This window comes from Anomalospiza imberbis, chromosome Z, assembly GCF_031753505.1.
Source record: "Anomalospiza imberbis isolate Cuckoo-Finch-1a 21T00152 chromosome Z, ASM3175350v1, whole genome shotgun sequence".
Lineage (NCBI taxonomy): Eukaryota > Metazoa > Chordata > Aves > Passeriformes > Viduidae > Anomalospiza > Anomalospiza imberbis.
Genome location: NC_089721.1, coordinates 36,006,536 through 36,029,472, shown reverse-complemented (window position 1 = coordinate 36,029,472; position 22,937 = coordinate 36,006,536). Strand labels below are relative to the sequence as shown.

At 35.8% G+C, this 22,937-nt stretch overlaps 1 protein-coding gene across 6 annotated transcripts in view; it reads left to right on the top strand.

Annotated features, from left to right (window-relative positions):
• The window catches only part of JAK2 (Janus kinase 2), a 90,466-nt gene that overhangs the window by 45,449 nt on the left and 22,080 nt on the right, over nucleotides 1–22,937 (top strand). For all 6 annotated transcript variants that reach the window (XM_068176087.1, XM_068176091.1, XM_068176088.1 and 3 more), the window contains 12 exons: nucleotides 5,993–6,116; nucleotides 6,902–7,019; nucleotides 7,424–7,569; nucleotides 8,737–9,058; nucleotides 10,782–10,901; nucleotides 13,306–13,463; nucleotides 14,171–14,282; nucleotides 15,963–16,149; nucleotides 18,303–18,430; nucleotides 18,911–19,045; nucleotides 20,433–20,520; nucleotides 22,559–22,686. In XM_068176087.1, the coding sequence (XP_068032188.1) occupies nucleotides 5,993–6,116; nucleotides 6,902–7,019; nucleotides 7,424–7,569; nucleotides 8,737–9,058; nucleotides 10,782–10,901; nucleotides 13,306–13,463; nucleotides 14,171–14,282; nucleotides 15,963–16,149; nucleotides 18,303–18,430; nucleotides 18,911–19,045; nucleotides 20,433–20,520; nucleotides 22,559–22,686 (1,766 nt within the window). The remainder of the gene's footprint in view (nucleotides 1–5,992; nucleotides 6,117–6,901; nucleotides 7,020–7,423; nucleotides 7,570–8,736; nucleotides 9,059–10,781; nucleotides 10,902–13,305; nucleotides 13,464–14,170; nucleotides 14,283–15,962; nucleotides 16,150–18,302; nucleotides 18,431–18,910; nucleotides 19,046–20,432; nucleotides 20,521–22,558; nucleotides 22,687–22,937) is intronic.

Genomic DNA, 22,937 nt, shown 5'->3' with positions numbered 1-22,937 from the left:
GGAGGTCTGCACAGCACCCTGACCAGAACCAAAGAGAGCGAGCTCTTGGGAGTTCTTGCTTTTAACCCCCTGTGTTCTCAGAGGCGTATCCCTATCTTCAGTGGTCACTTCAGGTGCCAATATCCAAACTTGACCACTGATTGGTTTGACCCAACTTCCTAAAAAAATCACTTCCATGTCAAACCACGACACATATTTAAAAAAAAATTTAAGGGTATACCATCCTGTAACTGAAAGTCTTCTTTCATTGAGCTAAGATACAGTTCAAGTAGTTAAATCATAGCAGGAGCTGTAAATAGCTTGAATTACTTCGTTATGCAGCCCTGCAAAGCAGATTGGTCCTGGAAGTTATGTGCATATGTTGTATATTATACATGCTTAATCACTTTGCAGAAGGAAACTGTTCAGTTAGATATAACATGAATTCTTGTGTATGTGGTTGATGCTCTTCGTAATGGTTTAGGAAATAAAGTGTGTAAATAACATGGTGGTATAGTATAAATAAGTAATACTTTGATATCTAAGAATGCCTTTGAATTCTTGCATTTACCCAGAGTCTAACATACACCTGGGCTGAAATCTGTTGTAAAATAATTCAAGCAAGCATTTTGTGCATGCATCTTTCTTTGCAAAAGTACATTGGATTTTTTAATAAAACAAATTCATTCCTATAATCTCTGGGTATGAAAGTGACCATCTTCTTTCTTCTTTTTCTCTCTTTCATAGCAACCATTAGTGCTTAAATCATGAGGCATTGCTTCTTACTGTTTATTTTTTTTATAAATAAAATATATATAATATTTTATTAATATATAAATAAAAAAGAGGATTTTTTGATTGTGCAGCAGAACACATATGACTCCATACAGTCAAATAATGTTTATGTTTGCAAGACTCATCTTTCAGAAGTAAGCTATGAGTCAGAATTCGTGGTTAAGAAGGGAGTGATTTGAGTAGTAAGCAGGTCTGAAATAAAAGAAATTTGGTAATTGTTAATGAATTTTGTGATCTAAACAACTGATAGATCTTTTGATAGCAGACCTGATTACATCCAGGTGTGACTGCTGTTGGAGGCAAAGCAGGACTGGATCTAGGCAAACATCAGCAGTCAGAGAGAGTCTTGTTATGTGTCTTTTAAACAGTTCAAACAATTGAAAATTTTCCAGCCACTGCTAACTTGACATTACATCTGTTGTATCTGGTATGTATTGGCTATAAAAATATTAGTCTGTCTAAATATTTTTCTGCCAGTTTGATACATGCATGCAAAAGCTCAGCTTTTTAAACTTTATTTAAAAACAGTTTTCTGGTGTGGGAGAAATATAATAAATATAAACATTTTTGTGGGTTTGTATTTTTATAAGGAAAACTGTATGTAAAAGTGACTATCACATTTTCCAAGCAGAAATGCAAAAATAAATAAGATGTCTTGAAATTAAATATAAATTGATGAGTAAGTCATGGTTGGGTTCTTGCATGTTAGCTAGTTAATTGCCAAGTAAAATATTAGAAATGTCACACCAAATTGGAAAAAAGGTATTGTCCTCAGCCTGAGGGGGAAAATGGTATTAGAGGAACTAACTGATGATGGAAATTAAATATATTAGAGAAATTGTTCTAGATGTTGCAGAATCTTTGTGTTAGGTGTGTCTTCATTTTTATTCTCACCCATCTGAATTGCAATTATGTCAGAATTTTCTTGGTACAACCCTTGAAAAATGCTGGTCTCTTGGAAAACCATAAAATGGCAGAGAGTTTTTAATTAAAAGTAAGTAAAAACACTGTTTCAAAGCATCTAATGTGACAAATGGTGGCAGTGTTTGCAGTCAATTAAATGTTTTCAAGAGAGAGAGTGCATTGCATAATATTATGATTTGTAGTATGTCTTTGCTTCTATGCTCCAGAAGAGATTCCTTGCTGCTAACAAGGGAATTCTAGGCATATTTTTCCTAACATGCTGAATTTCCAGAATTGACATGACTCAGGGTTCACACAGTTCAGAGTTGTCATTGAGTATAACTGTTCACTGAGGGTTGGTTTTCTTGTTCAGTGGTTTTATTTGGTTTTGGGGTTTTTTTTTTTTCATGTGTGTGTGTGTGTGTGTGTGTGTGTGTGTGTGTTTGCTTGTTTTGTGAGGTTGTGTTGTTGTTTGGTTTTTCTTTGTTTGTCTTCCTTTAGATGATAGCCTTTCCTGAAAATCCACCCAGAACGTGCAGCCCTCCTGCTCTCCCCCACTAGATGGGGAATGAATTAATCAGAACTCTGGGCAATTCTCTTTTTCCAGGAATAGAAGCTTTGATTGACTATTCAGAAACCATTTTGTTGACAGAATAGTGACATTGAATGTGATGTTAAGGGTTTGGTAAGCCTCCAGTTTGTTTGAATGATAATGCAAGATACCATTTTTATGTCAGAAAAGGCAAGCAAAATCCCATCTAGTATGTGCAAGGCTGTATAAGTTTTAAATAGTTTACTTCCAACTGGATGAGAAGTAATGTATGCATTAGACTTTTTATACAGAAAATTTGATATTTTTATTAATCATTCAACTAATTGCTTTCATCTTTTTATATCTAATGACCTAAATGCTTGAGTTGAGAGTTTCATACAACAGTATTTCTATTGCAGACTTTGCACAGCTTTCACATTTCATAGTGGTGTTATGGCTTGTGATTTATACTTCCTATTTTTTTTTTTTTAGAAGAGGGACATTACCTTATGAAAATATACTGTATGGAGAAAGGGTTCCTAATGCCAGCAAATGAGGACATAAGGAAAAACTGTATTTTCTTAGGTGCTTCAGGATAAATGAGGTAGTGAGACTTGCCTGGATGTGAAGCTCTAAAATCATAATGAGGAAATGAAGAATCTACTTTTTTTTTAGGCTTGAAACAGAAGTTTGAAGTATAAACTTATGCTGTGTTGTAGTCTTTTGTGATGTTACTTGGCTAGAGTAAGTATATATAGTATACAGTATGCATATACTATGTGTATATATATTTATTTATTTATCTATTTATGTATTTACAGTCCTTTCTTTAGCCTTATGCAATAAATAAATAAATTTTAAAGAGATCTTGTCATTGCAATAGTCCAGAAAATTTATTTGATAGCCCTTGCTGGAGAAGCAAAGCAGTGAAAATTCTGATTAATTGTGTCTGAGTCACTATCTTCTCTCCTAATTTCTCACTGATTGAGCTGATAGTATGGTTGCACTGACATGCAGTGCACAAATCCAGGGGAGGCTTTTCAGTACCTGTTGTGAATAGCTTTTATGATTTCACTTACATTCACTTATATTTACATTTCTCCTAAGTTTTTGCTATTGTTAACATAGCTAGGCTTCAGCAGAAGACTTTTATTCCCCACTCCAATTTTTCAATTTTCATTGTTTCTAGAGAAAACATTTAAATACTGCAGTTATCTTCACTTGAAAAGGCCCTGCAGTTAATAGTGGTGGTAAGAATTACATGAAAAGAGAAGTTTCTGACCTCTGCTTTTGTCAGATTTTTGTGGACAATTTTCAAGACTCTATTTAATAAAGGCATTTGCTCTGTTTTATAATTGTTGAGCATTAAGTGTAGCAAAACAAATGAATAGTTCTAAAGGGGAAAGGATAAAAAAGTGAAACTCCTTTTCTTGAAAAATATGCATGATCTCTGTGTCTTTAAATACTGCCAGTGAGTGGTGCAAGTTACCATTCAGAACTATAAATGCCAAAGTATGAGGGATGGAAGAGTGCACAGTTTACTTTTCATACAAAGGAAGACAGTGATAGGGCTTACTGATTTTTAGGGGGAGTACCATGGTCACGTCTTGGTTAAAGTTTCAGAATGGCAATGATAGGATCTTGAAATACCTCTGGGGTTTTCTGAGATGTGCAGTGGCATGGTGATTGTGGTGTTTGTAATGTATTTGGTCAAATAAAGCAGCTTAGCATTTGAATTTAAGAAATATGGTTTTGAAATGTTCAGTAAGCATACACGGGATGGTTAGTAGTTTGGGTAAATGTATTAGGGAGACTAGGTAGGTCTCACTAATTATATAGTAAATATTCAGCATTGCCCTGAATGGTGTTTAGCATCTAACAACAGTCATGAAACAGGCTAGTGATTATCACGTACATTACACCGTAATTGATCAGATTGTTTTGGATACAGACACCACACAGCTGTAAAACTGCTGAGTTAGTAACTGCTAAATTACTGCTTTATGAACAGCTGACATGTAGTATAGTATAGTTCTTTATAGTACTTTACACATCAAATGAGAACCATGTTTAGTTGTATGGGGTAGGTTTCTTTTGAACTCCATAAAAAAATCCTCAGAACTTGGATGGATCAAATATGTCATATTGTGCCATAAATTTGCAGCATTTAGAATTACAGCCAATCTTTCAGATACTTACCCCTTCAGTTTTATTCCTGTGGGGGATTTGTTCATTTTGGTTTCTATTTCATTGCCTTATATAATGCTTTCCATTTCTGTAGTTTCCTGTAAGTCTGTGACTCCTTTTCATAGAAAATCTTATGTTAAGACCTGCAGCTCTGGTATGTTTTGTAGAGCTGTGGTTTAAGAAGGTGTCAGATGATTAGCTTACAGATTTCAGCAGTTTAATCTTCACAAATATGCAATAGAACTGTAGTTCTTAGCCCTCTTTCTAGACCCCTATAGAAGCAAACCCTTTTTTGTATCAAATTTGATAAGCTAGTTGTTGTTTAAGACTGAAGTATGTTTTATTTCAAAGGGTTATGTGGCTTTGTATGTGGAATTGTTTGGTTGTTTCTTCTGATTGTCTTACATGCTGTTTAGATTTGATGAAAGAAATGTGGGGTCTTCCCCTTTCAGTAATTACCTAGATGTTGTTCAGAAAAGAAAGAAATAAAGGGGTTTTTTTTCTCCTGGTTTCTTGTGAAAATTTCAATTACTTCATTCTAAGTCTTTGAGCAAGGATGTTGGTATTTTGCCTTTTCCCCGAATTCTTTTGTTCATAACATCATTTAAAGTTACTTCTATTGTCCTTATCTGTTTTTCCATTATTTTTTTGCCTTCTTACTCCAAAGTATATTGTTTTAATGTTTTCTTTACATATGACCTACTGTAACTTTGTCATTTTTCATCCTACACTCTGGCCTTTTGATCTGTGTCTTTTTCTGTCTTCAGAATTTCTGTGTCAATACCTGCAGTTCATCCTTTTGTGCTGTCAGTTTTTAGGCAGCTAACCTGTTTTCCAAATCTAACACTGGTATCACAGGGATGCATAACACTGCAGTGCAGTACAGTACAATGCTGAGTTGTAGGCCATGTTTCAGCTGGGAGCATCAAAGTCAAATTCTGGTGCTGCTGAAGAATTGGTGCTCAACTAATTTTTTAAGTTTCTGATTAAGTAGAGTTGCTTGTCAGTTACCATTAGCATAATTCAAAGTTGTTGAGGGAAAATAATATTTTCCAGTTTTGTTTTATTTTAACAGTATATGTTTGAGTTTGTTATAAAATGAGTTTCTAAAATGGAAATGGCTGGTGGTTGCCCTAGTCATTATAACTTACTTTGTGTTGCTTTACTTGTAATTTTTAATCTGTCTAAAGTCTTAAAATCAATGCTTAGTCATAAAATCAATGCTCAAATCAAATGATCTGATTTTGGAAAGGCAGGGGGAAAATCTACTGTTGTAAGCTGTTTCTAAACTCAGAGGCTAAGAAGACTTTTTATTAAATGCCATACAGAGAAAATCTGGTAATCTAACAGTGGGATACAGTACAGCAGGTGTACAGAGTCTTCAGTCAGATAACATAAAGGAAGAATGAAAAATTTAACCAGCAAAGCAGCCTGCAGGTTATGCGATTGTGACTGCAGTGTTGTTGGCAATATTGATACCTGTGGCTGGTAGTAGTAGAGCACTGTGGCAATCTGCTGCCTTTAACCCACAATATTTTAAAAGTATTTTGTGAAAACTGTTTCCTACTGATGTTTGCTTCTCTGCTCTTCGTGTAGGTATCATGCCAGTGTATCATAACATGTTTGCACTCATGAGTGAAACAGACAGAATGTGGTATCCCCCAAATCATATCTTCCATGTAGATGAAACATCCAGACTCATCCTAATTTACCGGATAAGGTAATCTAAATAAAATGGTAAACGCTTTTCATGGTAAAACAAGACTGTGTGAGAGAACACAACCACTATGATATTTAGTTGAACTGTAGTTTCTCTTAGAAGTTATGGACAGATTGCTGGAATTTTCTGGAAAACAGAGAGCTAAAAGAATCAAAAATATTGAAGTGATTTGAATTATGTACTTCATTAATTTTCTCTATCCAATGTCTTTACCAGTGTCAGATTGAAGAGACAAACAATAAGAATATACTAAAAGTAAAAACCTTTCTTAATAATGATGCATCTCATTTCCTCTGTGCTTGCCTGTTTGAAATAAGTACCAGTTTCTGAAATGCAGAGTAATTGTCCTGCATGGTCAGGCATGTTTCTGCAATACAACCATTTTTCCTTTACCTTAAAATTTAATGTGGACAACTAAAACTGTAGTCACAGTTTTCCTTTTGTAAATTGCTTAATTTATTTACATTATATAATTTGGTCTGAGTGTTTTTTGGGAACTGTTTCAAAAGAAATTAGAAGACGCTAATAAAATTCTGTATTCTGATTAGTGAGAATAACTAAGCAAAGATTCTGATTCCTATCAGTACAGTTTATCACCTTGCTTGAATACTGTAGTACTTTAAAACTCCAAGAACTGGATCTGAAGTCTTCATTGAGTAAGTGGGGTTTCATAGTGGTCCTCCAGATCAGCAGCACTAGTTAGATGTGTATGAGAGCAGTAATATCTGATGCTGGTAACCAAAATGTCTGTTTATTAATGTTTGCTTGAATTTATTTCCTACCAGGTTTTATTTTCCCCACTGGTATTGCAGTGGCAGCAACAGAGCATACCGGTATGGCATTCTTCGTGGTGCAGAAAGCCCCGTGCTTGACGATCTTGTCATGTCTTACCTATTCGCACAGGTATGATTTGCTTGCTTGTTTTTAAATGCAGATTGGTGAGGGTTATTAGCATTTATTCCTATTCCATCTTCTCCTAGTAACTCTGTTGGCTCTTGAAAGCTTGAAGCCCTCTCAAGCTGGAAATTAAATTCCATGTTCTATTGTGTATTTGGAGAGATGAAGTTCAAAACAGTGCTTCTAAGCATGATAGCAGCTGGTATTCCTTATGAATAAGTATGTCTTTTTGTGGATGAAGTAGGTAATTCAGGCTTTAAAAAACCAAGCCAATAAAACCCCCTAAACAAACCAAACAAAACCATCAAACAACATGACAACAGCTCCCCTCAACAACTGCACCCCAAACGTCTATTCTTGTTAAGCAGCAGTGCACCAGGTTTCATTTGCTTTCTTGCATTCTTTCTCAGTGGCGAGCTGATTTTTTGGATGGATGGGTACAGATGCCTGTTACTCATGAAACACAAGAAGAATGCCTTGGAATGGCTGTTCTAGATATGATGAGAGTGGCCAAAGAAAAGGACCAAACCCCAATGGCTATTTACAATTCAGTCAGGTGATTCCGTAATTTGTAACTGCTTCACATCTATCTCATGCCTAAAGGTTGTATTTTTGCACGTTAGTGTCTAGGAGAAGGTGTTCAGCTGTTGGCAGTTGATGTGTTGATGTAAAATAGTTACATAATTTTACCTATTATGTAAACAAGAAGTTAATAGAAAATTTATGTCATGATGACCATTCATGATTTGGAGACATGGATTTGACTCTCTTAATGAAAGGTAAGGCAGCAGCTTCTTATGTGAGAAAATATGTAAGCAGTAATTTTAGCTAAGACACCTTCTGGATGTCATCAGATCCAAGCCCGTGTTCCTGTCAGGGCCAAATTCAAAGTTAGATGAAGTGACTCAGGGCCTCATCCAGTCAAGTTCTGAAAATGTCCCGTAATGTCCTCTGTAACTCTGTGCACCTTTGTCCTCTGCATTACCATGGTCACTGTGAAAGATTTTCTCTGTACCTAATCAGTATCCTCTGTGATACTGTTAATCCTCTCTTTCACATTATTAAAAGACAATTAGTAGAATACCATACTTGAGCCTAATTTCTCTAGGCTGAACAAATCAAGCTTCCATATGCCGCTTCTCTCATGTCATGTGCTCCAGGCTCTTAACAATTTTGGGCAGATCTCTGCTAAACTTCTTGAGTTTATCAACTCTCTTGGGTGTATCAATCCTATCAGTTTCTACTCCAGCTGAGTTAATTCTGTCTCAGACATAGAAACTTTAGTGACAACCAACCACAGTTTTGTGTTCTACCACCTGCATTTCCAGCCAGGAAATCTGTCCTTTATCCATGTAGTTGCCATGCAGTATCCTCTTTACAATTTCTATACAAAACAAAGCAATTTTATAACTTCTGCTGCCTTACCTTAGAACTTCACTAATGAAAGAACAGACATCTTTGAATTTATGGAAAATGCATTATGTAGTTTGTTGCAATTGAGTGAGGGAAAAAATGAAAAATGGAAGAAGACAGGGGGTTTTATTTGAAAGAATATACTACAGATCTAAGAAAGGATCTTTGTTATCCTGCAGTTGTAAAAATAACAGTGCCTTTAGAGGAAAAGGTGTTTTCAATATTGACTAGTTTAGCACAGAACTAATTATCTTTTCTGGATTTACTGGATAAAATTAGTAGGTTTTTTTGTCTGGTTATGTATTCACAGCTACAAAATGTTTTTACCTAAGTGTGTGCGAGCAAAAATCCAAGACTACCACATTTTGACTCGAAAAAGAATAAGGTACAGGTTCCGCAAATTTATACAGCAGTTTGGCCAATGCAAAGCTACTGCCAGAAACTTGAAACTTAAGTATCTCATAAATCTGGAAACTCTTCAGCCTGCCTTCTATTCAGAGGTTTTTGAAGTAAAAGAACCTGGTGGAGGTCCTTCTGGAGAGGAAAGTTTTGCAACCGTTGTAATAACTGGAAATGGTGGAATTCAGTGTTCAAGAGGAAAACTTAAAGATTGTGAGACACTTGGAGAGCAGGTAATTTTAAAAAAATATTTTAATAACTGTGCCATTTGTTATGGAACAGAGTAGTAAGCTTGTTTTAGAAGTTCAGATTTAACTCAAGCAAATTTGGTAGGCAACTTTTACTTCACAATGACATTTAAAAAATGTGGAAATGTAATGGCGATGTCCCCAGGTGTGGATAAAATGCAGAAATTCCCCAAATCTTTGCAAGCAGGGATCTAAGGACTCCAAACAAGAGGCAAATTCTCCTATACCTCTTTCCTGCAGTTAGACATCTACCAACTACCATCTAAGTTAGCAGATTTAAAATTACATCTGTGTGATTGTGGAGTCCATGTAGTCTTTCTTCAGGAATTAGGTGCTTAACGGTTCCTATAAGTGCTAGTAATCACGTACTGCTGCATTTTTATTTATCAGTATTTTGTGTTTGTGTGTGAAATTTTCTATCGTGACTATTCATTATGTTGAGTTTACCAAAACCTGATTGAAACTCAAAGAAGTGTACATTGAAAGTGTGGGAGTTATCCAAAGGTAAAAGTAAAGGCAAAGTGGAGTATGTGTGAGTTTTTCAAAATAAACACATTGGTTTGGTACTTTTGATTCATAATATGTAGCAGACAAGACCAAAGTACAAAAAGTATTATTTCTACAGTGTGCTGTGATAATTTGTAAAAATGCTATATGCTAGCGGGTTTTTTCAATACTTAGCAAAAAATAAATCTGATTACATCCCCATATTTTTTGAAGTGTGGTATTCTTAGAATATTTGTAGATTGACAATTACTTCATTCATAGTTGTTATGTATCAGCCCTCTGCCTTCTCTAATTTTCCTGTAAATGCCAGTTGCTCTGGCAGGAGCTGTCATAAATGTCAGATTCTGCAATTTCCAGTTTTAGTTGCACAAAGTGTATGCATACTATGCTGTTTGGGCTTGGCAACCAAGACTTTAGTAAGCGTAGTGTTTGAACAAATAATATTTTTAATAAAGATTGCCAAATTATTTTTTCATAATTAAAAATATTATCATTCTATTATTGACAGGCCCCACATATATTTTCATTGGTAAAGAAACTATTTATAAAGTTGGTTTTGAAAACCAACTTTACCAACAGTAAACTTTACTGATGAATTGCCATTTAGATACTGAACTGAAAAATAATTTTTATTCTGATGTGTGTAACGACATATGTGGAGTAGATTGTGAAGAAATTTGTTTTCCAAGTTCACATTTTCACCAACCAGATGAACAAGTAGATAGGACTGAGAAGATAACCATACACTTTTTCTTCATTTCAGCTACAGATTTGCAGCTTTTATCATTCTGAATGAAGTCATGACATTTTGTATTGTTAACAGGCTTTCTAAACCTGTTTAATCAGGATGCCAATAATAAACTCTCAAAAAAAACTCTTCTCAAAAAAGTAATCAAAATGTTCCACTGTTCACAAAATACTACAGAGTGAAGAAATATCTACAATTAGGAAAACCCAAGCCCATGTGTGGATATTTCTGTTCATGGTTCCTGGATCTCTGTCTGTTCTTTAATTTGTGTTCCTAGTGATGATTCTATAAAGAAAATACTTTCTTTGCTTATAATGGCATGTTTAAGGTTTTATAATCCTCTTTGTTGTTGGCTTACAAGATTGGAGTAGCAGAAGTTCCAATGCTGCAAATAGCTGAGGCTTTTTAATTGCCATTTATGTTATTACTGAAATTATATGATATTTGTTGCAGGATTTACAAACATACTGTGATTTTCCTGATATCATTGATGTCAGCATTAAGCAGGCAAGCCAAGAAGGCTCCAGTGAGAGAAGAATTGTCACCATTCACAAACAAGACAGCAAGAATCTGGTCTGTTTACTTTGGTTGCTGTTCTTTCAAATAGATACTGCTTTGAGCAGGCTGTGTGATTGTTGTTAGCATAGTATTGTATAATCCATGACAATGTTCATTTAGCATGAGATAAAACTAAACACCTATCAGCAGTGTAAGGGGTGTTATCAGAGCACTAAAGGTCTTCTGCATTCAAAGCTATGTGCTTGGAATGAAATAGAAATAGATATTTATATCTGAGGAAAATTTCTGGTACACAGATTGGTTCTTTTGTTTATTAGTCTTAAACCTGAGTCCTTGGTTTCAGTTCTCAAGTGTGCTGTTTCCATGGTGTCCTGATAAGCTGTCTGCTAGAGACCAACACATTGAAAAAGACTTCAAAGTGCTCTGAAGAATGATGATACAAAATAAGTATCAGGTCAAAATTAATGTTACTGCTTTTACTATGTATAATTCATTGAAGAAGATCTTAAGAAAGTATTTTGTACCCAAATGTAAAAAGTTTTTTACTTGAACTACAACCTTGCACTTGAGTCAGGCTTTCTAGCAGGTATAACTGTCAGAGTTGTGGGGTGGGCTGACCCTGGCTGGGCACCAGGTACCCACAACATCTGCTCTAATCACTCCCCTCTTCAGCTTGAACAGAGGAGAGAAAATGCCATGAAGGCTTGTGTGAGTCAAGATAAGGATAGATATCACTGACGTATTAACCATCATGGACAAAACAAAATTGACTCAGGGAAATTAATTGAATTTGTTTCAGAGTAGGGTAATGAGAATAAAAAATCCTAAAAACATATTCCCACTAACCCTCCCTTCTTCATGGGCCAACTTTAATCCTTATTCTCTACCTCCTTCCCCTCAGCAGTGTAGAAGATTAAGAATGGGAGGTGTGGTTAGTTCTTTGCATGTTGTCCTTACTTCTCAGTCTTCCTCAGATCATCCCCTGCTACAGCAAGGGATCCCTCCAATGGTGGGCAGTCCTCCATGAGCTTTTCCAATGCAAATTGCTTCCACAGGGTGCAGTTCTTCATTAACTGCTCCAGTGTTGGTCCCTTCCACGAAGTGCAGTTCTCTAGGAGCAGGTTGCTCCACAGCTCCATAGTGGCTCATGGGGCCACAAGTCCTGCCAACAAGTATGTTTCCGAGTAGGCTTCCCATGGGGTCACAGCCTCCTTGAAGCACATACCCCTTCTGTGACATGAGATTCTTCACAGGCTGCAGGGGGATGTCTGCTGCACCATGAATCTCCATGGGCTGCAGAGGCACAGCTGCCTCAACATGCTCTGCACCATGGGCTGCAGTTGTTTCCAGGTCCTCCTCAACATCGTCTGCACCATGGGCTGCAATTGTTTCCAGGTCCTCTTAAAAGGGAGTTTGAAGACTCTAAATTCTTGGCACTTACTCAAAAACACCAGCTCTTTTTATTGCTCTCTAGCAAAGACCTTGCCAAATCATTGTGTTCAGCTAAGTATGTCTCTGGTGTCACAGGCAAACACATACTAAAGCCTGTTCTGTTGGGTTATACTACTGAATGAAATCTAGGGTGACTCAGAAAATGCTTCTCTGTTTTTGTTTTATTTGCAGCAATTAATATGTTGTTGCAGATGAATGTAATTTTGCCCTGCTTTTATCTGTTAATCATACTGTGAATATGACCTTTTTCACACCCATTTTCCCTTTGACCACACGATTTTTCTCCCTGCTCCTATCTAGTGTACCTGTCTTCATAGCGGTCAAAGGTCATCTTCTGTCTCTGATCCAGCACAGGATGCCCATTTTTGCTGACTAGTAGCTAAATTTTCAGGCAGGTACTTTCCTGGAGATTTTTCTTTTCTGCTTGAAGGCAGACATATGAATATTTGATAAGTGAAGGCTTTCCTTTAGGGAAAAGAACATGACTGTATTGGCAATGCAGTAGGTGTCTGCATGCTGACTTGTATTTGCTTGTTTTTCCCTTTCAAATGCTCTTTCATATTGGCATTCCTCTGCTGTTTCATGTGTTTAGACTAAGTGGGGTGGGGTGTTTTTTAGGGCAGATTTCATAGAATCATGGAATGGTTGGAGTTGGGAGGGACTTTAAAGATCATCTGGTTCCAACATCCCTGCCATGGGCTGGGATACAGTCCAGTAGAGCAGATTGCTCAAAAGCCTGTTCCAGGGATAAGGCATCCACAACTTCTCTGTTTTCATTGGTTTTGATTTGATCTTGAACCCTGAAGGATGCTGTCAAGTTTTGAATGATAACAAGAAGGTATAATGTACAGATATCAGTTAAAAACTGGTTTTATTCATGTCTTCAATGTGTGCATATATGCATATCTTTTATAGCATTAGCATATCTAGGAATTTTTTGTTGCTTAATAAAAATTGAAATTCTCTCTCCCTCCCTGCCCCACATTGTTCTCTGGCAATTGAACAGGAGGCTGAATTTCAGTCATTAAGAGAAGCTCTCTCCTTTGTATCATTAATTGATGGATATTACAGATTAACAGCGGATGCCCATCATTATCTCTGTAAAGAAGTAGCACCACCATCAGTCCTTGAAAATATCCAAAGCAACTGTCATGGACCAATTTTGTATGTATTTTTTTTAGTGATATGACAATTGGATATTGTTTTTGGAAGATGAGCTTTAGTTGTCTGTGAACTGTAGTAGGCATCTTAAATTTTTTTTATTGCATTTATGTAACATAAAATGCTTTATATTTTTCCTCTTATGTTTCACTTTGTAAAATACGGTGCCTTCTTGACATGTTATAAAAAATAAATGGAAAGATCATTCCTTGATATGGATAGAAATAGTGAGTTAGCAAGGCTTGTTTAAGAGGAAATTCATTCTTATAATAATGAATGTTTTTTTATTTCAGCTCTTTTTTCATGTTAGCCATTTTCCTGGTTAAACCCACCTTTTTCACCCACACAAATATTTTGCTAATTTAAGCTTATTTGTTTGGTAATTTTATTATAGCTTTTTTCATAATGCATGTTGAAAATCATATAATAAGCTGTGGGCAATACACTTTTTTAGCCCTTAACATTTCTTATTGGATAAATAATTGTGATGGTTTAGTATCAAAAAATTTTAATATGCTGCTGTCTACATAAGCAATCACCCTATATATTGGAAAATAAAGAGCAAAGAGATTAACTTAAAGAAAGCTGTATAAAATTGCAAGTTTTAATTATTGTTCTATTAGATATTTATTAATATTGCTCATTACTCAACATCTTATATCTCTGTATTTTGCAATTATGCCATATTAAACATTTTCTTTTTACTGTAGCATGGACTTTGCTATCAGTAAACTGAAGAAAGCTGGTAATCAGACTGGTTTCTACGTCCTTCGTTGCAGTCCTAAAGATTTTAAAAAATACTTCCTTACCTTTGCTATAGAGGTTTGTATTCTGTCTTGGTGCCTATTTAATTTTTGTTGTGATAGAAAAATGAGCCTGAGATGTTCAGTAAATTACTCTGAATTTTCCCTCCAGAATGTTTGTCTAGTATGCGTATTTTATAGCTACTTTTGTCAGATGGGCCAACTTTCAGGGCCTTGTGAGAAACATCAGAGTTGGTACACAGCTAATGCACATGCCACATGCCTTGGAGACCAAGACAGGCTGAAAGGAAGAGAGCTTAAGAGAGCTGGAAATAATGACATGGATCTTAGGACTGTGATGTTGGCATAAATGTTTGGGAGATGTAGCTGGAGCAATTTGATGGGTTTTCTGTTTTTTTAAAGTTCGGGGGTTTTTACTTGAGTTGTTCCCCTGGGTTTTTCACATACCTCCTCCCCCCTCACAACTGGGGCTTCATTAGATTAAGTATACAGCCTTTGACAATCTGAGAGTGCCTCCTGCACAGGTTCTTCTGGGTTTGGGTCTTGTCCTCATCCCCAGTACTGGGCCAGCCATATTATTTGGCAGCTGTTACATCAACACAAATCTCCTGGGTATATCTGTTGTTAGCTAGAGAGAAAGCCACCTTGGAAATGCATATGGTTCTCAGAGAACCAGATGTACCTCTTCTCTCTGACATTGCAGCTACTGATAATACAACAATTCATTATTGCTGTTAAATAATTTCATGATCTTGTTTCAAGAATGGATTTCTCTTTAATTACAGTAGCAGAGCTACCTTTGTGCTTTTAGTTTAGGGAAGGTAATACAAGAATTTTCCTGCTGGTATACAGCAGGCTAGCAAGTTTGAGGTAGCAAGCTACCTGTCAGAGATAGGTACATTTCTGAAAATTACCAAGTAATGCGGATATGTGAATGAGAAATGTTATGTCCAGTCAGTGAACTATGTTTGGTAGGGAATTTTGTAGGCAAAGAAATCAGTTCATGAACAAGCTTAGAGAGGTAAAGTTGAGAGTCAAACTTGTGAGAGAAGACTACCATTGCCTTTAAGTGACTTTGCCACAACTTTTTTTCTTTTTCTGGGTCTTGTGCAAGTCATTGGAAGACTTTTTGTGTTCAGAATTTGTTGGGACATTTGCTGCAGGATTGAGATACAGGACCACAAAAGCACTATGAAGAGTTCATCTTGTTTAAAAATGTTTAATGGTATCTTTTCAAGAGTCATTGTGAAAAGAATTCAGTGCATATTAAAAATACATATTAGGAAGTAATTTCTTAGAATTGTGCTGGAGATGACACAAAAGCAGAACTACAGCTGAGATCTCCAAATGCTTGCCAGACAAACATGGAGTATAAGCATTAGGGCTATTGCTTCCAACAAAATTTTGTTTTGATGTAACCCCAAGTCAGGGTGAATAAGCGTTCCATAATAGTTCTGAAGGATTTTTCCTAGGATCCATTATCTGTTTTCTCAGCTCCATCTTTTTAGATTTCATTAACATTTGTTTTTCTCTAGCATCAACATGCTAGTTCCAGTGATGGGAGTTAAGAGTCATGTTTTCTCAGAATCCATATTACATAATGAGAACAAAATAATAAATTATGATCATATTTTCCTGAAGCATCCTTTCTTTAATTAGTAGAGTGTTATATATTTAGATAAGCTTTCAAATATTAAATATTAATCAATTTCATTTTTCATGGAAAAATTTTCTGCAGCGTGACAGTACTACAGAGTATAAGCACTGTTTAATTACGAAGAATGAAAATGGAGAATATAATCTTAGTGGAACCAAGAGAAGTTTTAGTAATCTTAAGGATCTCTTGACCTGTTACCAGACAGAAACTGTCCGTTCAGACAGCATAATTTTCCAGTTCATCAAATGCTGTCCTCCAAAACCAAAAGGTAAGAGATTATTTCTAAGCAGAAAGTTTTCTATTTTCTAGATTAAAGACTTAAACATAAGTTTATACTAAATGACTCTCAGGTAGATGCATGATACAAAACTGGGAGGAAGTATTGGTGCTTTTGAAGGCAGGGAGACCCTTTGAAGAGACCTCAGAAAATTAGAGAAAGGGGCAATCACCAACAATATGAAGTTTCATATGAAGGAAAATGTCAGATTCTGCAGCTGGGATGGGGTAACCATGAATGTACAGACAGATTGGAGAAATGAGTTGCTGGAGAACAGTGCCATGGAAAGGGACCTGGAGGTCCTGGTCTGTGGCAAGCTGAACATGGGTCAGCTGTGCCCTGGCAGCCAGGAGACCCAAACATGGCCTGGGGGGCATCAGGCACAGCATGGCCAGCTGGGCAAGGGAGGGGATTGTCCTGCTGTGCTCTGAAGTGGGGCGGCCTCACCTTGAGTGCTGGGTGCAGTTCTGGGTGCCACAATAAAAGAAATATAAAACTATTGGAGAGTGTCCAAAGGAGGGCCATGAGGATGGTGAAGGGTTTGGAGGAGAAGCTGTATGAAGAGTGGCTGAAGTCACTTTTTCTGTTCAGCCTGGAGAAGAAGAGAGTGAGAAGACACCTCATTGCAGTTAAAACTTCCTCATGAGGGGAAGGGGAGGGGCAGGCACTGATCTCTTCTCTGTGGTGACCAGCAACAGGATCCAAGGGAATGCCCTGAATCTGTGTCAGGGGAGGTTTAGGTTGGGTATTAGAAAAGCTTTTTCACCCAGAACGTGGCTGAGCACTGGAAGAGGCTCCCCAGGGCAGTGGTCACAGCACTAACCTGAGAGAGTTCAGGAAGTGTTTGGACAATGCTCTCAAGCACGTGGTGTGACTCTTGGGGATGGTCCTATGCAGGGCTCGGAGTTGGACTTGATAATCCTCGTGGGTTCCCTCCAAATCAAAATATTTTGTGATTCTGTGATACATTTGTGTGGGTTTTTTTTTAATTTCACTGACCTATTTATTCATCTTCTTCGTCATAGTTATCAGTCGCGGTGTCTGTAAAATTTTGGTGTAAGATAGTCTTCCAGAAGTAATTATGGTAACCAGTTTCATGATTAGAAGCAAAACTGGTTTCTTAATTGCAGTGGATTGTGTGCAGCGGCATTTCTTCTTACATAAAGTGTTTTCATGTCTTGAGAAGGAAAGAGCTAATAAATGAATTATTTATCACTGAGAATACTTCCATAGGCAATGGAACCAACAATGTCAATGGATTTCTGTCATTGTTGGTCTTAGCTGAGTTATGCCAAGTCTGCAGTGTGGTTTCAGCTCCTTTTTTACACTGAAAATGTACACATGGAATAGGGCTTCTGTCTGAGGAGGGGATTTTTTTTGCATTTGCATTTAATTTTTTTGCCTATCTTTGTTATTCATATCTTTCTCATTTAGGAAATCTTTAAATATCTGCCCTTCTAAGTAGTACTACATACAATTAATATTTGTCTTTGTCTCTATCAAAGTTCCTATTTAAAGACAAACTTGCCAGAACAGACTATATTATATAACTTTTACTTCTCTCAAATTTGATTGAAAATAGCCAATGGATTCAAAACTTTAAAAAAGATGTAACAAGTAAATACGTATGCACATTATAGAGAGTATTTTTTAACATTATTCCATTAAAATAAAAAATTTATATGCATCAGAATGATACATTATTGAATAAATATTATCATGGATGTGAGCAGATACCCACAAAGACATACTTTTCAGATTTAGTTTTAGTATCAGACTTGCTCTACTTTATATTATAAGAGAAGGTAATTTACATCCCCTTTTCCATCCCAAATTGTTATTACAAATAGTGCAGCAGTTAAAATGTAAAAGGAGGTAGGAATATTTTCTGAATGTTTGTCAAAAGTAGGAATACTTAAGAAACATAAAACTCATGAGTGAACCTAGATGATTTTGCTAATTAGAAAATATCAGACTTTGATTTCAGTTAAATATTGTGTGGCTTTTTAAATACACTGATCTCATTGTGTTATCTTGTTCATGTTGAATTAGGAGCCCCTCAATAATCCTTCTGAAATGATATTGGTTTAGTTTTATATTTTACAAATTTACTTTGATTTTTCTTTCCCTCTTTCTTATCACAGATAAATCAAATCTCCTAGTCTTCAGAAGCAATAGCGTTTCTGATGTACCTTCATCACCTATGCTGCAGAGACACAATAATGTCAATCAAATGGTCTTTCACAAAATCCGTAATGAGGACTTGATATTTGTAAGTCCAATTGTTGATTTTTCTACTGCAGATGTTGGGTTTAATGTGCACCAAGTTTTTAAAAACGTGTGTTTAAAAGAATCTTATCTGACCTGGGAGATTCTGCTGTAATCTTTCCTTAGAGTTGTGGAAAAGAATTTATTTTATTTTTCAGTAATGGAAATAACTGTTTTTTTTATAATTAACTGTTTTGACTGCAGTAACAGATATTTGGTTCTAGGGATATCTAAATACATATTTAATGGAATTTCTTCCTCTCTGGTTCTTGCAGCAAGTTATTTTCTGAAATTCTTTAATAGTCAATAAAAAACAAGCAAAAATTTATGTTTCTGATATAGTTGCTTCCTTTCCTTCTCAGCTGGGCCCTACAGCCAGCACACCTCTAAAGACTTGCATATGCTTATGTAGGGGGCCATTTCTAAAGATGTCTTTTAAAACAGGCAGATTTTTTTTTCTATGTGTATCCTTCCTTCCTTTTAGGAGGAGAGTCTTGGACAGGGCACATTTACTAAGATTTTCAAAGGTGTAAGGAAAGAAGTGGGAGACTATGGCCAGCTCCATCAAACTGAAGTTCTTTTAAAGGTGCTGGATAAAGTGCACAGAAACTACTCTGAGGTTGGTGTGATCGTTGACTGCTATATAACATTCCTCTGTGCTATGTTGAGCATTACTCTTCTTCTTTTCATGAGCATTACCCATTTACTTCATAAATGAGTATTTGTGCGGTAGAGGGTTGTATGTTGAACCAAGCTCATGCTTAGACTTGTGACACTGGGAGTATGGATTTGAGACTGGCTTTGGGAAGTATACCTATGTACTTTATTTCCCCTGTTCCCCCACCTGTGAGAGAATTCAGAACACCCACTGAAAATGGGAGAACAGGTCATTTATACAATTAAATTATCAGAGGAGGGGTGGTATGGCCACAGGATTGTCTTAACCAGTAAATTCATTATTTACAGACAAGGGACTATCTATGGAAAAACACTTCCTTTGGGTAGATTGTCTTCAGACTTTTCAATAACATCAAGTAATCAGAAGTATTTATGTATGAGAAAAACTTGTCATACATGGATACACCCATAATCACCGAGCCTTCTCTCTTTTTGAGTGAAGCTTTTAGCAGACCTGAAATGCTTTTGTGCAAAAACTAATAAACTGGTAGTGTAATCAAGCCCAAGACTCTGTATGTGAGAACTGAATTTTAAAGATTTTTACAAGATGTTGTAGTGTTTATTATATTAATGTAACTTTATAATGCTTCTTTTGATAGCATAGGTAATAAATTTATATTCTAAAGTATTAATCAGTTACTAAAAGTTCAGAGTAGAGAAATAAAAATATAGTCACCTAAAGGAAAATGTTCTCATTTTCATTTCACTTTGTTGGGTGAATAATCAGTACACAAGAAAGTGTAGATGGAGATGCCACTGAACAGAATAAAAAAATAAAGAAATCAATAAAATAATTTGACATTTTCCTGACAAAGTTGGAAAAGATCTTGCGATAGTGGATGAATTATATAATAATTTTTGTCTTTTAATAATGTGCTGCCAAGAGATAAATTTGAAACTGAACAGTGCATTATGGCAGAATAAATTAAAAGTGAATAGTGTATGATGAATTTGCTTTCAATTTACCTAGGTAATTGAAACTGAAAAAAAAAAGATTATTTTAAAAATGCTGAGATATACTTGCTGGCAGAGAAAATGAGAAAGAGAAAAAGAGAAACCTATCTGGAATGTGTACTACCAGTTATTTAGAAAAAGAAAATTTGGAAAAAACCTCCACAACAAAAAAATTGAAGCAAAAAACAACCAAACAAGAAACAGTTGCCAAACACAAACCAACAGCAAACAATACAAAATATGTTACATAGGGTCTTTGCAAAGATACAGTTGAAATAATTTTTTAAAATTATTTTAGTAAATTATTAGAACTTTGAGGCTTTGTTTTTACTGATACATTTTCTTTGTCAATCTCTCCCTCTCCTTCCAAAAAGTCCTTTTTTGAAGCAGCAAGTATGATGAGCCAGCTTTCTTACAAACATTTGGTGTTAAATTATGGAGTCTGTGTTTGTGGAGAAGAGAGTAAGTAGAAATTAATTCTTTTTTTACCAATTTTTATACATCTCTATTAGAGTTTGACATTGGTTTTGGGTAAAACCGGGAAAAAAACAAACAAAACAGCAGAAGTTCAACACCAGCTGGACAGCTAATACGTGTTCATGCTGCAGCAGTAGTAGCCTTGGTATCTGAAAGCTGGTTAATAGTAAAAACAAAGAAAAGGGAAAAATTGTTTAAAGTAAAGTCAGTGTGAATGGTAAGCTCTGTAGATGACTCAGTCATGTCTGTTCTATCTGAGATCAGTTTTGCTGCATCTCTGGAATGAGCTTTTGAAGTGCCAGAAAAATTGCAGCCTTACATTGTATCAGCTGTGGTTAGCTAGAAAGGGAGGTACTGTGCTACCCAGAAAAATCTTCATTTACTGTGATTAGAAATAGATATTGCCGCCTTTTCCACACGTGCTGATTTCATGAGCACAAATATAACTTTGGGAACTTTGGTTTAGAAATCCCATTCTGAAAACATGAGGTCCTGGTAATTCAACAAACACACTACAAAATTTTAGCAGCAGTAAAACCTTTACGTTGTCTGCAAAAGTTGAATGTCTAACAGCTTTGTGACTATGTATTAATAAGATTTTTTTAAGAACACTTGAAGTACATTTATACCATCTTGAAATTAAATCTTAATTTTGGATGGTTGTCATGGTTGTCATATGCTAATGTGTCTTCAAATATAACTGCTGGATCTCACTTTCACAGTTTTTCTTCTTCATTCAATCTTTGGGCTGAAGTATCAGTTTGTCCAAAACCCATTTTTTATCCTGTGATCAGAAATTTGTATGAAAGGAAGCATTTTATAATTGTATGAGTGTATTATGTAGGTGGTTACCTTCATTAGGGAGAGAGAATTTCCAAAAGAGATGGTGGATTCATTAATCAGAATTTACCTCTGTAATCAGAAATTAACTCTCACAGAAGGCTAGAAAAGGCACAGCATTATATTTGGCCAAGAACTTGTGCCAGAACTTCTGCCAAAACAACCACATGGAATTTTCTGTATTTCATTCATTGTACTAAACACAGGGATGATATATAAAATTTCAGGTAGATCATGTTTATAATTGAAAAGAAATTGTTGCAAGAGGTATATGGTTGCTTATTTTGCCTTTAGATCATATCTGTCCTCTAGAAATGATTCTCTTTCTGAAGGCAAGAGACTTGCTACAATTTAAGGAGAGGCAGTTACTAAGAAATAGGAAGAGCAGCTCTTACTGATTCTGTTTTTTACACACTCGTGTACAAATTTGATAAAAATTGTTTCACATAATTGCAAAACAAAAGTATTTGCTGTCTCTAAAATGAATTTGTTAAAAAAATCTATTTCTTTTTTACAGCCTGATAGAGTACTAGTAGTTTCAATGTGAACGTCTTGCAGCTGAGGGCAAGGGTTCAGTCATTTGATTTGAAATCGTTGTGTTGAAAGTGATGAAGGCAGCAGTTCTTGTTTCTGGAGTTATTTGCTAGATGGCTGCAGAAGGCATATGTCATACACATATACACAATTTTAGGGCAAATACTTGTCTGTTTTCAAGCAAAGCGTCTTTGTCAATAAAGCATTGTATTTTCCAGTAAGAATATAGATGGTAAACAACTATGAAGTGAATGACTTGAATGTTACTCAACTCACTACATTGATAGTGCTGTACACTACTGTGCTTCATCAACAGTTATATTATTGTGCCTTTCAGATGAGGGTGGAAAGATTCTCACTGGATTTTACCTAATCTGTAAAAGATTAAACCTAAATAATTAACCCTAAAAGATTAAATCTAGTAACTATGTATTTGAGAAGAAATTAGGTGAACTTCCATACTCTGAAGAAGTCTAAAGAACATAGAGTATGTTGTGGCAGTACTCAGATACCACAGAAGTTGAAATTTATAGTTAGAACACCAACAAGGTATGAAAAGAAAGAGTAGTTCTAAAGTCATTAATCTGTCCTGGAATTTTATTATTTGCTGTTGGTTTTAATTGTTACTATTTTTATCATTATGAATCAGACATCCTTGTACAAGAATATGTAAAATTTGGATCCTTGGACACATATTTGAAAAAGAACAAAAATATTATCAATATTTTGTGGAAGCTGGAAGTAGCCAAACAGTTGGCATTAGCCATGCATTTTCTGGTAAGTGGTTCAGTTTTGTTAATGGCAGAATTCAAGTGATTCTGACTCATGTGTGTAGAAAGGCTGAGCTATTACCTGAATTCTTGAAACTCTGGAGGGTTTTGATAATGGGTTGGCCATATACCAGCTATTAAGTAGATACCCAGAGACAGACTTTGTATCCATTCTTTTTTAATGCTTTGTGTTTTAGCATGAAATATAAACACCTTTGCAGCAATGCTTTCCCCCGCGCCACCCCCACAAATCAGTCC